Genomic DNA, 14,169 nt, shown 5'->3' with positions numbered 1-14,169 from the left:
GATCTCACTTAAGTGGATTTTTCTGTCACTTGCACCCAAACACCTCCTCCCCGATACATTTCTATTCTGCCTTTGAAAAGGAATCTCTCACTTGATTCTGTATTGAACATTTAGCTGCTTTTCTACTTACTTCTTTCCTAGTTGAACTTCTCGTAAATGATTTAAAAATCTTAGTGTCTTCATTTTCTTACTGCCCTTTCCTGTTTAATCCACTAACATCTGGATTTTCTTTCCCAATCTGCTGACACTTTTTTCTTTCTTCTTCTTTTTTTTCCCCCTTCACTACCTTTGATCATGTTTTTATTCAAAATTAGCTGTCCAAAGTGATTTGACCTTTATGGAATAAACAAATTTCGTTTATGCCGCAGGCTGCTCTTCTGTGGTGGGTTTCTTTTCTGTGGACTTCTTCCCAGCTGCCTTGGAAGCAGCAGCTCTTTTTCCCCACCAAAGGCTTCTTCTGCTTCTTAACACCAATAGCCGTCCTTCCTGTCTTCCCGACCACAGGCTTCTTGCCTGGAACCCCCTTCTCATCTGATTTGGCTTCTGGCGCTGCTGCTGCTTTATCTACCCAGAGCTTGTGGTTCTTGGTCTGTTCCATTGCATGGTCTTTGCATACGGGTTTAGCTTCAACATGATTCTTAGGTTTCTCAGTGGATTCTTCTTCAGGACTCTGTGATGAATCGTTTTTTGCGTGGTGCCTGGAGGGCACTTTGGATCTCTGGGCTTTTCAACATTCTGCTGAGGTCTGTATTGAGCATCTTGTGCACAGGAAGGTTGTAGTTACTATTGAGGGGGCAGCTTTACGCCAGGTGCCATACAGATCATCTAACTTGCGGAAAGCATTTTCAGTCCAAATGCAGAAACAGCCCACATGCCCACCAGGAGCAAGTTTCAAAATGTTCGGTTTGCTTACATTAAGCAGAGTAATTCCAGGGATGTTTCTGGAGGCTTTAATGACACCATTGCCTGATTATAGAGGATGCAAGTTCCCCTGTGCTGGATACAATGACGGTTTCTCATTTTGTCCCTCCAGCTCTTATTCGCTCAGAGGCATAGACTTTTATATATATATATATTTCTAGATCTTAAGTTTCTTAAGAAGCAAAACAGCCTCCTTAGTTTTCTCATAACCTTCAACTTTATCTTCAACCACCCAAGGAAGTTCAGGAACTTCCTCAATATGATGACCTTTAGACATGACCAGTGGTGGGAAGGCCGAGGCAGCCAGAGCAGAGCAGATGGCATATCGCTGCTGTGTTATGTTCACTCTTCGGTGCCAATGGCGCCAGGTTTTGGTTGGTGCAAACATGTGGCCCCCACAACACTTATTTCCAAAAGCACCCTGGCCAGAATGATGAGTCCTACCACCTCAAACTCTGGAAATTCAAGCCACAGCTCTGCCAGTACCCCAAGACTCAGCCCTCTCTCTCCCTTCGCTTTCTCTCTCCCTCTCCCCCCTCCCTTCTACTCTCTCTAAAAATCAATGAAAAAAATATCCTCACTCCTTGGGTGAGAATTAGAATAATAATAATAAATAAAGACTGCTTTGTGGTTTGGAGAGATTAAACGTGTTTTCAGGAAATCAGGGAGTGTTTGCAGAAGTCGAGCATTTGATGGCCTAGAGTGCAGTGCTGAGGAAAGGCATAAATAAAGAAGAGGCAATTGGCCCGGCCAGCGGTTGAGCGTAGACCTATGAACCAGGAGGTCAGGGTTCAGTTCCTGATCAGGGCACATGGCTGGGTTGTGGGCTCAATCCCCCAGTGTGGGGCATGCAGGAGGCAGCCAATGATTCTCTCTCATCATTGATGTTTCTATTTCTTTCTCCTTCTTCCTTCCTCTATGAAATAAATAAAAATGTATTTTTAAAATAAATAAAGAAAAATAAATTGATTTGAGAGATATTTTGGAAGTAGGTCCAAAAGGATATTAACAGATGTAGGGAGTGAGAAGCCACTGAAATGTGGAACACAATAATGCACACTCTGAAAGAGCAGGGCACAAATGACCCATTAAGCCATTTTTCAAAGCAAATCTCTTGGCATTTTCTCTCTCTTGGCTTGAATGATATTCAGGGCTCTTTCTCTCAAGATGTGTTTTTCATGGTTCCTTCAGACGTTCCCTCACTAGGGTTATATAACTTCAGATCCCTCAGAGTCAATGTCCCTCCCTCTGGCTAGTATTTACAACACTGAACCCAAGTTCATGTCCAGCCACATTTTATTAAGGTAATTTCATCCTAGCACCAGGCTGGTCCCTATCTGTGGGGTCTATATCTGGGCCGCAAGTAAAAAAATCCTCTGTGATCAATTCAATGTCAATTCTGTCCTTTTCTCTGTTGCCATAGGCTGCTTTGGCCAACCTCTTTCTTCCTTTCTTTTTTATAAACTGTATTTTATTATGCTAAGAACATTTAACATGGGATCTACTCTCTTGAATTTCTAAGTGTACAATATATTATCATCGACTATAGGTACAATGTCATACAGCCAATCTCTAGACTCCACAACAAATCAGTTATAATAAGTACTCTTAGAATTTGAAGAAAAAAAAAATCTTAGAGAAAAATTTGGACTTAACACAGAATTGGGATGTTTAAGACAGTTTTTCCTGGATCTTGCAGGGCAGGGAGCCCCCGTTGATTTCTGAGTTATACATATTTGCTCATGTTTTGCTTTGGAGAAATTCTACAGATGTTTTATGCTTTTACATGTGTGCATATCTTGAACATCACCTATACTAACTTTATCCATTTCATAAGCACTTCTTCAATAAATCTTGCTGACTTTGTTTTTTGCTATTTCTCTCTCTCTCTTTTTTTTTTTTTAAACAACAACATATTTTTATTGATTTCAGAGAGGAAGGGAAAGGAGAGAGATAGAAACATCAATGATAAGAGAGAATCATTGATTGGCTGCCTCCTGCACGTCCCCTACTGGTGATCAAGCCCACAACCCGGACATGTGCCCTTGACTAGAATCAAACCCGGGAACCTTCAGTCCACAGGCTCTATCCACTGAGCCAAACCAGTGCTGTTGAGAAAATACATATATACACATACAAACCAATAAACTTTTTTATACTCTCTTGTTTAGGAATATGACAAGTCTGAAGACATACCTGAGGAGGTAGCTACAGCGGGACAGGTGTGTTCCCATGGATGATTCAAGCCTGTCCAGCACTATTGACGTAGACAAAGGCTTTGCCATTGCCTTTGTTGTTCTTCTGTTTCTTTTCCTAATAGTGATGATTGTTCGATGTGTCAAGTTGGTGAAGAATCCCTATGAGGCCAGTTCACATGAGAACCATCTCTGAGCTGAATTATGCAAAAGCCTGGTAGACTCCCCCTCACAGGAGATTTGAAATCTTTTATACAGACTATTATGATCCAGATTCTATATTATTTTGCCTCCCTATGTCTCAGTCCTCTCACTCCTGCATTCCACAATAGGCACAGGAGTGTGAATTAGGAATAATAAAAAGGATGAAACACAAGCCAGTTTGCATTGTTCCTGTTCAGGGAAATGGTTACAAAAGTGGGACAGAGACAGGTTGAACTCACTCATTAAAATAAGGCAATGGGTGGCAATGATAAATCAATAAGGGATTATTATCCAAATTTTACAAAGAAATCAACACCCAAAAAATATCCAGTTAAAAATGGGCAGAGAACCTGAATATACACCTATCTGAAGAGGACATACAGATGGCCAATAGACATATTAAAAGATGCTCAAGGTCATTAACCAACAGGGAAATGCAAATTAAAACCATGAGATATCGCCCAGCAGGTGTGGCTCAGTGGTTGAGCTTCGACCTATGAACCAGGAGATCACAGTTCGATTCCAGTCAGGGCACATACCCAGGTTGTGGGCTCCATCCCCAGTGTGGGGCATGCAAGAGGCAGCCAATCAATGATTCTCTGTCATCATTGATATTTCTATCTCTCTCTCCCTCTCCCTTCCTCTCTGAAATCAATAAAAATATATTTAAAAAAATAAAACCATGAGCTATCACCTCACATCTGTCAGAATAAATATCACCAATAAATCAACAAACAAGTATTGGTGAAGATGTGCATTGTTTGTGGGATTGCAAATTGGTGCAGCCACTATGGAAAATAGTAAGGAGGGTCCTCAAAAAATTAAAAAATTGAACTATCTTATAACCCAGCAACTCCACTTCTAGGTATTTATCTGAAGAAACCCACAACACTAATTTAAAAAGAGATATGCACCCCTATGTTCATTGCAGCATTATTAATAATAGCCAAGATATGGAAGCAATCCCAGTTATCCATCAATAGGCAAGTGGGTAAAAAAGTGGTGGTACATATTTACAATGGAATATTACTAAGCCATAAAAAAGAATGAAATCTTATCAGTTGCAGCATCATGGATGGACCTAGAGGGCATTATCCTAAGTGAAATAAAAGACAAATACCCTCTTATTTCACTTACATGTGGAATCTAAAGAACAAAATTAATGAAGAAACAAAACAAACAGATTTATAAACGCAGAAAATAAAATGACAGTTACCAGGGGTGTGGTGGGATTGGTGGCCTGGGTGGAAAAGTGAAGGGCTTAAGAAGTACCAATTTGTAGTTAGAAAACAGTCATAGGATGTGAAATACAGCATAGGGAATATAGTAAATAAATAAATAATAAGGTCATGGGTTTCAATTCTCCAGTATCTAATGTCCTTACGATAAGATAGTTGGCCATAATTTTATGATGTAATATAATATCATGATGCTTGGTAAGGTGCACCTAAAACTAGAAGCCCTCCTAGAGGTGGTCCTAGGAAGTCCCTTTATTATACAAATGTAAGGCCAGCAGGAACCTATGACAAGAGTCTAACAGGACCTTTTTAGTGTGTGAGGTTTTATAAAATCTGTGGCCCTTACCAAGTGGGCAAAGCTCTGTGGTGGAAGTGCACTAATTTGCCTTGGTTGAATTCCTTAATCTCTCTCAGCTCAAATTGCCTTATCTATAAAATAACATCTGGTGGGTTGAAAAGAGACCCTCAAAAAGATGTCCATGTCCTCACCCCTGAAACCTATGAATGTGACCTGATTTGGAAAAAGGATCTTTGCAGATATAATTAAGGATCTCAAGATAAACTCATCCTGGATTATCCAGGTGAGCCCTAAATCCAATTACAAGTGTCTTTATAAAAGACAGAAGAGAAGACACAGGAAGACGGAGGAAAAGACCATGTGAAGATGGAGACAGAGATTGGAGTCATTCAACCACGGCTAAAGAACCCGTGCCTGGAGCCACCAAGACTGGAAGAGGCAAGGAAGGATTCTCCCTAGAGCCCTTTGGAAGGAGTACAACCCTGTCAACACCTTGAGAGAATAAATTTCTGTTTCTTATAGCTACCTAGTTTGTAGGAATAAGTTACGGTCATCACAGGAAACTAATATACAACACATGATGCTGATAATGACAAATATGCAAAAAATTCCTAGACACTGCCTTGTTTCCCAATCCTTCCTTCCAGAGGTAATTGCTGTTATGATCATTTGTTTTTGAATATGTGTGTGTGTTTCCAGACTTTTTCTTTTTGATGTAATATGTGTGAATACGATACATGATTTCATGTTTCAGAACTCAAAAAGTATAAAATGGTGTGCAATGGAAACCCTCCCTCCAACTCTTGTCCCCACCCTCCATTTGCCCTCTTCAGTGAGAGCCAGTGTTAATTTCTTGTCTCCTTCCAGTGATATTTTATGTATATGTAAGAAAAAAAATATTTCTGCCATAATTCATACAAACAATAGGGTGTTATATAAATGTTCTGCACCTACTTTTCTTATTTAATGTCTTGAACATCGCGCCATATCAATGCACAAAGAGCTTCCTTAGCTTTTTTTAAAAAATCCTCAGCTGATGATATATTTATTGATTTTAAGAGAGAGAGAGGAAGGGAGCGAGAGAGAAACATGGATCAGTTGGTTGCCTCCTGAAAAACATCATGACTGAGGATCGAACCCACAACCTTTTGGTGTACGGGACGAAGCTCCAACTAATTGAGTCACCTGGTCAGGGAAAGCTTTCTTAGGCTTTTTTTAAAAAAGAAACACAGCTAAAAGGCCCTGGTTGGGTAGCTCAGTTGGTTAGAACACCATCCTGCTACACCAAGGTTGTGGGTTCCAACCCTGGCTAAGGCTCATACAAGAATTAACCAATGAATGCATAAATAAGTGGAACAACAAATCAGTATCTCTTGCTCCCAAAATCAATAAGTAAAATAAAAAAAAATACAGCTGAAGAGTATTTTATTGTTTGTTGTGCAATAATTTTTTTAACCAACCCCTGCTGATAAAAATTTACATTGTTTCTGAATATTTTGCTGTTTTAAAAAAATGTTGCAGAAGATAATTTAGCATTTATGTCATTTCAAAGGTATATATATTCAAAGTATACAATTTCAAAGGTATTTAGTTTAATTCCTAGAAGTTAAATTGCTGATTTAAAGAGTATTGCAGGGCCTGTGTGGTTCAGTGGGTATCACTTGGGATTGTACCTTGAGTGTCAACCCATGAACCAGGAGGTCACGGTTCAATTCCCGATCTGGGCACATACCCGGGTTTCAGGCTTGATCCCCAGAGAGGGCTTGCAGGAGGCAGCCAAGCGATGATTCTCACTCATCATTCATGTTTCTATCTTCCCCTCTCCCTTCCTCTCTGAAATCAATAAAAATATTTTTTAAAATAAAAGTATTGCAAAATTTACAAATTAGTTTTCAACATTCAGAACTCGAGAAATTTTCATATAAAAATACAGATTTTTGCCCTAGCCGGTTTGGCTCAGCGGGTAGAGCGTCGGCCTGCCGACTGAGGGGTCCCAGGTTCGATTCCAGTCAAGGGCATGTACCTTGGTTGTGGGCACATCCCTAGTGGGGGGTGTGCAGAAGGCAGCTGATCGATGTTTCTCTCTCATCGATGTTTCTAACTCTCTATCCTTCTCCCTTCTTCTCTGTAAAAAAAATCAATAAAATATATTTTTAAAAATACAGATTTTTAAGTTTACTTGGAAAATTGTAGATCTGGCAACACTGTAACTATCACACAGGACAAAGATTAGAGGGTGCTAACCAGCAACTGCTTCGTGTAGGTGAGACATATAGTTCCCAGGTAGCCACAGTTCTCACTCAACCCATTTTGCTCCTTTACATTATTTTCCTAATGTCTGGAACCTTTTGAGGTTTTTAATCCCTGTCTTCTTTTGTTTTGATTCTGAGGTCACTCAGCAACCTTTAGTTTATCAACTAATTTCCCTGAAGTCTGTCTGCAGGGGAAGGATCATTTGGCATTCCAAGGGTTTGGCCCTGTCCTATAACATCTCATGTTCAAGTATTAAGTAGCATGTGGTTGTGATTTTTCAGTGTATCACAGTGTATTATAGAAATGAATGTGCTGAGCACACCCAACGTGAGTATGCCAAATGGTGTGTCAGTTATTTATTATATTATATGATATTATTAAATTGGCAATGAACTGTCTGCCTTCAGAATTTTTCAATTTTAAATAATGTGAGCCATTTATAATAGGGCCTGAATCTCTGGCCCTATTATAACAGTGCCTGGTATATAGTCTTCAGAACTTAACAAAAACAAAGCCAGAGCTTGGCTCCCTAAATATCAAGGCCCTGTCCTAGACAGGATTACACAACTCAAACCTGCTTTTCCTACAGCGAGCAAATGAATTACCTGGAGGTCTTATTAAAGATCAGATTCTTACTCAGTACACACTTCATGGCCCAGAGAGAGATTTAGAATCGTTAACAAGTTCCCTGATTGCACGTTGAGTAGTAAGGTCTTAGAAGACACTTCCTGAGTCCCACTGCTGATTTCTGCCAGTCTGATCACTTCAGCCTTCTCAGGACAATGAAGAAATCAGACTGTAATACGATGCCCCAAAGAGCTCCTGTTTCTCTTCAACATTCCCCATTTCCACCCCCAAACCACCCACACACACATCAGAGAGCTGAAAGTAACTAATAGAAACATAACCAGGGCAGAGCAAAGATTTCCCTTTATTATCACACATTACAGAGCACCACATGTACAGGGCAATATGTCAGGTGCCAGGGGGAAAAAGGTGGTTAAGACAGGACCTCAGCCTTGAGTTAATCACAACCAACAGAGGAGACAGGACTATGCACAGATAACTTACAAGTGAAAAGGCAATAACTCGGTCACAGGTTTGTCCCTGGCCCCTGTCTGGGCATGTGTGGGAGGCAATCAATAGATGTGTCTCTCCCACATAGATGTTTCTCTCTCTCTCTCTCTCTCTCTCTCTCTCTCTCTCTCTCTCTCTCTCTCTCTCCCCCCACCCCGCTCTCGCCTGCCCGCCCCCCCCCCGTCCCCACCCCCCACCCCCCCACCCCCGACACACACCGCCCTTCCACTACCTCCATGGAAAAAATATTCTCAGGTGAGGATTAACTGCCTGGCTCTGACACCTTTTAGCTCTATGGCTTTGGGAAATTTAATTCTGTGCCTCAGTTTTTTCATCCAGTAAGAGATGATAATAGTTCCTACCTCATAGGATTATTGTGAGAATTAAATAATAACTATAAAGTGCTTAGAACAGTGCCTGCTATATAGTAAATACTCCAATATTTTGTGTGTAAATGTGTGTTTTATAGGTATTTTATGTCCAAAATTTTTAACTCAGATTACAGCTGTGGGCAAACTACGGCCCGCGGGCTGGATCCGGCCCGTTTGAAATGAATAAAACTAAAAAAAAAAAAAGACCGTACCCTTTTATGTAATGATGTTTACTTTGAATTTATATTAGTTCACACAAACACTCCATCCATGCTTTTGTTCCGGCCCTCCGGTCCAGTTTAAGAACCCACTGTGGCCCTCGAGTCAAAAAGTTGGCCCACCCCTGGATTAGAAGATAATACCATGATGAAATGCATTTTGAAGGTGCTGAATTTCAAATATCTAGAGGAGCCCTCGCTTCTCTGTACTTTAATTCCAGATGTCATAACAATTGGAAATAGGCACTTAAAATGGTCCCAGGAAACTGGTGGATAAGTGAAATGAGCACAAATGAAAGTGTGGCCAGCGGGAGAGAATTTCTAGGATTTTGATAATCCTGGCTGCTTGGTCCCTGTTCCCAGTCTTACATAGCAGGTGGTGGTTAATATTTTTTTAATGAAGCCAGGCGCACTTAGTGTACTAGTAAAGACTGCTGAACAAATTAAAGCAATAATGAAATACTATGGTAGTCAATAGTGCTGACTCATTAAATACACCTGATTCTCCTTCCTTGCCTTCCTGGCCCCTAGTGGCTGGGCAGGGCCTTATGACTCATTCAGGCTAATGAGTTGTAACTGAAAGTGAGCTGAGTCACTTTAATTGCCATTGTGAGACCCTCTAGCTTTCTCTCCCTCTGGCATGATTACTCATTAGCCTGGGTTCCTGAGTAGCTATCGTAAGATCCACTGCCAACTCTTTAGAGATGATTATGCGGTATGAGCAAGAATTATACATTTTGTTTTGTTTTGTTTTAAGCTTTTGGAGTTGTTGCCACAATATAACCTAGTCTATCCGGATACACATGCTATTTTAACACATTAAATTCTTTCAAGTTAAATAGTAAACATCCAGTCCTAATAAAGGTGTGGGAAAATAAATACTTCCAGAGATTTTCTAGTGGGAGTAAAAATTGTTTCAACTTTTTTGAAAAACAACTTGACAGTAGATTCTATTAAAATGAAAAAAAAAAAATACTCGCCCTCCCCCCCACCAAGATTCCATTTTGAGAAATCTCTTCCACAGAAATAAAAGTACTACTTCAAAAGGATGTTAATGTCTATTGTAGTGGCTAAAACTGAAACTGTTCTAAATTTCCAAATAAGGTTTAGCCAAATTATGAAGTATTATGCAACTGTCAAAAAGACAAATTTTACCCTTTTTATTGACTTCGAGGGATGTCCAAACCCACCCTCCCTCCAAAAAAATCCATATGCATGACCTTGTATGTACAAGCCTAGAAAACTAAGTTGTTTTACCTTGAAGGAGCAGGGGTGCCGATGGGGGAGCAGAGAACATTATCATGTTTTTCTTATTACATCTTGTTATTCCTCGACTTCTTACAATTTGTAAGGCTTATGTAACTAAATAAACTCAAGTAAAAGTGAGAGGAAAAAAACTAAACCTAAGTGTCTGCCAACTGAGTCTTTTTTAAAAAAATATATATTTCATTGATATTTTACAGAGAGGAAGGGAGAGGGATAGAGAGTTAGAAACATCGATCAGCTGCCTCCTGCACGCTCCCCACTGGGGCTGTGCCTGCAACCAAGCTACATGCCCTTGACTGGAATCGAACCTGGGACCCTTGAGTCTGCAGCCTGGTGCTCTAACCACTGAGCCAAACCGGTCAGGGCCCAACTGAGTCTTTACAAAATAAGCCTAGCATTGCTGCCACTAGTTGAGAGTGGGGGGAAGAGGCGGAGCTTCTGTAATATTTCCAGGCCACGCCCACTTTACCCGGCCAATGGCTTTTCACGAGGGCCCTGGAAGGCTTGCTTTGACGCATGCGTACTTGCCTGAGGTTTTTTTTTTTTTGTGGTTTTTTTTTTTTTTTTCTAGCCTCCGAGGAGCACCCTGCAGTTTTGGGTTTGACCCTGTCGGGCTACCGTCCTGGGAACCGGAACAGCACCTGAGGTTTGCTTCCGGGCGTCTCTAAGGCTTCCCCTTCCCTCCATCACGCTTCTTCCCCTCCCCCTATTCCCTTTTCCCTTTGCGTTCTCTCCCACAGAGGCCGACCCCTGAGTCGTGAGTCTGGGGGTCTGGTTGGTGAAAAAAAGCTGTAGCAGCTGAAAGTAGGGAGGTGTGGGAAATTAACTGAGGTATTTGGAGACCAAGGGCTTGTCCGAAGTGATTTGTTTGTGGGAAGAGGTCGAGCGACGGTGGGAAGTGTTCCCCTTGAGGCGAGCGGGGGCGGGGTTTAGCGGGGTTTTGCCTGGCGGGGTAGAGGGGGCGGGGGGAGACGCGCCTCTAAAACGGGTAGCCCGGGGGTGGGGCGGGGTGTGGGCACAGGGAAAATGGAGGTGATGGGAGCTGGCCTGGGGGTCGCACGGCGTTCCGGCTTCAGTTTTACTTCAGCCGTGTGATGAAGAGAGCAGCTACAATTGGACTGTAGGTGTTAGGTAGCCACGTTTTATTCCCCCTTTACTTTGGAGAAACATTTGCCGCACGCCTGTGTGCTTCAGTATTATAGACATTTAAAAAAGTAAATTACCGCATGGAAGCAACGGAGTGTCAGGGGAACAGATAGTTAGAGAGAAAGCAATGAATTACAGACCAACGCCTTCCCTCTGGGTGGAGATATTTGTTCAAACTAGGCAATATCGTGCAAATGTTTAATTAGTCAGTTTTAAGGAGCACAGGCCTCAGAAATACAAGCATGCCTCCTTCTATTGCGCTTTGCTTGATTGCACTTCGCAGGTATTACGTTTTTTACGAACCAGCAAAAAGATGATCATTCACTTTATTGCAACACTGGCTTTATTAAGGTGTTCTGGAAGCCCAGCCCGCGTGCCTGTGTCTTCCTCAGTAAATCGGTTCTCTTCAGTTTTCCAAAACATTATTTCCCGTAGTCCCCTGTTGCATAATACTAGGATATGCCCTCTCAAACCTTTAAGTCTTACTCAGGCCTATAGTCTATATAGCATAAGATGAGAACTACAAAATCTCAGTATCATGTACTGGAGAATGGAGAGAGGGAACATAGAATCAACTTTAACTGTATTTGAATACTAAGGAGTGGGAATGAGTTTTATTTGGGGCCTGGAATTCTCTGTTGTGGTTATAATGACTTCGAAGATAATTTCAGTTTTTTGTTCCATGTAGAGGACAACAGCATGTCCTCCCTCCCCGGGTGCCTTGGTTTGGAGGCAGAAACAGCTGCAATGGAGTGTGAAGAGATTGCAGAGCTGCAACAAGCAGTGGTTGAAGAGCTGGGTATCTCCATGGAGGAGCTTCGGGAGTTCATCGATAAAGAACTAGAAAAGATGGACTGTATACAGCAACGCAGGAAGCAGCTAGCAGAGTTGGAGACGTGGGTAATACAGAAGGAGACGGAGGTGGCCCATGTTGACCAGCTCTTTGATGATGCATCCAGGTAAGGACTATATGGGAAGGAGGGGGATTGATTCATCATGACAGACATTACGTCAAGCACTTTATATTTATAGTTTACAAGGTACAGGTATGTAGAACCTTACTCTTCTTCAAAAGTTAGAATCCAGGACCCTCTTAAGGACCCATTTAGAGAATATTCATCTATTAGAGCCTAATATATGATCATTAATAGGGGTGTCCAGAGCAATTGCTTTGTTTCCTTAGTAGGATTGTCTAGAGAGTGAGGAACGTAAAGAGTTACTGTCTTATGTAGTCGTGGAGCATTAATAAGTTCCTAGAGCCCTGAATTTATTCCTAAACCCCCAGAATATTTGTTTCTGGTGCCCTAGTTGTCACTTAGAAAGCGTTTTCAAATAACAAGGTAAATAGTGAGGTATGGTTGAAAGAACTATACTTTGAGCTTATTTTGGATTTTTAAGAAACTAGTCTGGAAACCACTATTTAAATATTTTTCTATGGGAAAAGCATTCTAAATTCTGAACAGAGACACTTGGAATATAGCTGTTTATAAATTTAAGGCAGCTTGTATTTAAATATATATAAATTCTAGTGGCTCCTATACCTCCTGCTGGCTTTGACCTTTTCTACCTGTGTTCCAATATTAGGGCAGTGAGTAATTGTGAGTCTTTGGTGAAGGACTTTTACTCCAAACTGGGACTACAATACCGGGACAGTAGCTCTGAGGACGAAGCTTCCCAGCCTACAGAAATAATTGAGATTCCTGATGAAGATGATGATGTTCTCAGTATAGATTCGGGTAAGAGATGAAGCTATGGAGAGGAGAGTCTGGGGATCAAACTTGAAACACTAGAAGATAAAAGAATAGAGAAACCATTGTTACTAACTCCATATTCTAAACTGTTAGACTTATCTGTTGCAGAAAAAAATAGAACATTGTTAGTATCATAAATGTTCCTTTTGTGCTACTTCTGGTTGAATTAACCTCCTTTCCCCATTCTGTGTAATCTCTATTCTGAATTTCCTTGCTTTTCTTTGTAGGTTGCATTAGCATCTATGTATATATCTCAGAATATGTGTTTGGTTTTTGTCTATTTTTAAAAAATTTTTTTGAAGGTGTGCCCTAGCTGGTTTGACTCAGTGGGTAGAGCATCAGCCTGCAGACTGAAGGGTCCTGGGTTTGATTCCGGTCAAGGGCACATGCCCAGGTTGTGGGCTCTATCCCCAGTAGGGGGTGTGCATGAGGCAGCCAATCAATGATTCTCTCTCATCGATGTTTCTATGACTCCCTCTCTCTTCCTCTCTGAAATCAAAATATTCTAAAAAAACAAAACGAAGTTAGGTTGTTTGTTTTTTTATTATTGACTTAGAATATACTTTAGGTGTAATTCATTTATCAGATACCTTTTACAAACTTTCTCTCAAATATGTTCTTTTTTAAAAAATATCTTTTTTTAAATATATTTTTATTGATTTCAGAGAGGGGAGAGGGAGAGACAAAAATGATTAGAGAGAGCCAAAACCGGTTTGGCTCAGTGGATAGAGCGTCGGCCTGCGGACTGAAGGGTCCCGGGTTCGATTCCGGTCAAGGGCATGTACCTTGGTTGCGGGCATATCCCCAGTGGGAGATATGCAGGAGGAAGCTGATTGATGTTTCTCTCTCATCGATGTTTCTAACTCTCTATCTCTCTCCCTTCCTCTCTGTAAAAAAATCAATAAAATATATTTTTTTTAAAAAAATGATGAGAGAGAATCATTAATCAGCTGCCTCCTGCATGCCCCACACTGGGGACTGAGCCTGCAACCCAGGCATGTGCCCTTTACTGGAATCGAACCCGGGACCCTTCAGTCCGCAGGCCAAACTGGTTAGGGCTCTTTATTTTCTTAATGGTGTCTTTTAAAGAGTAAAAATTCTTTAGTAGGGTTGAGGGTGGTTTGTTTATTTTGCTTATGGCTATCCAGTTCCACCACCATTTGTTGAAAAGACTACTCTTTTGGTACCCTTGTCAAAAATCAACTGGCCTTATATGTGAACATCTATTTTG

The 14,169-nt window shown here is 41.1% G+C and overlaps 2 protein-coding genes and 1 pseudogene across 3 annotated transcripts in view; 2 read left to right on the top strand and 1 right to left on the bottom strand.

The window, feature by feature from the left end:
• Positions 1-357: 357 nt before the first annotated feature.
• Positions 358-2,750, bottom strand: LOC308534703 (large ribosomal subunit protein uL4-like; annotated as a pseudogene). Its single transcript has 2 exons — positions 2,732-2,750; positions 358-1,473 (listed from the first exon to the last, which is right to left on the bottom strand). The product of its transcript is annotated as a large ribosomal subunit protein uL4-like (transcript).
• Positions 2,751-3,150: 400 nt separating this feature from the next.
• Positions 3,151-3,312, top strand: CTXND2 (cortexin domain containing 2; the record flags this gene model as incomplete). Its single annotated transcript, XM_081112445.1, has 1 exon — positions 3,151-3,312. The coding sequence occupies exon 1, from the start codon at positions 3,154-3,156 to the stop codon at positions 3,310-3,312; it is 159 nt and encodes a 52-aa protein (XP_080968571.1). The 5' UTR covers positions 3,151-3,153.
• A 7,695-nt stretch (positions 3,313-11,007) lies between these two features.
• Positions 11,008-14,169, top strand: part of SETDB1 (SET domain bifurcated histone lysine methyltransferase 1) — a 19,996-nt gene continuing 16,834 nt past the window's right edge. Inside the window, exons 1-3 of the mRNA XM_081112722.1 lie at positions 11,008-11,161; positions 11,876-12,146; positions 12,772-12,923. Of these exons, the coding sequence (XP_080968848.1) occupies positions 11,887-12,146; positions 12,772-12,923 (412 nt within the window). The 5' untranslated portion in view covers positions 11,008-11,161; positions 11,876-11,886. The remainder of the gene's footprint in view (positions 11,162-11,875; positions 12,147-12,771; positions 12,924-14,169) is intronic.

Source organism: Myotis nattereri (assembly GCF_964212035.1).
Source record: "Myotis nattereri genome assembly, chromosome: 18".
NCBI classification, from domain to species: Eukaryota; Metazoa; Chordata; class Mammalia; order Chiroptera; family Vespertilionidae; genus Myotis; species Myotis nattereri.
The sequence above is the reverse complement of the archived record's forward strand: the minus strand, read 5'-3'. Positions and strand labels throughout refer to the sequence as shown.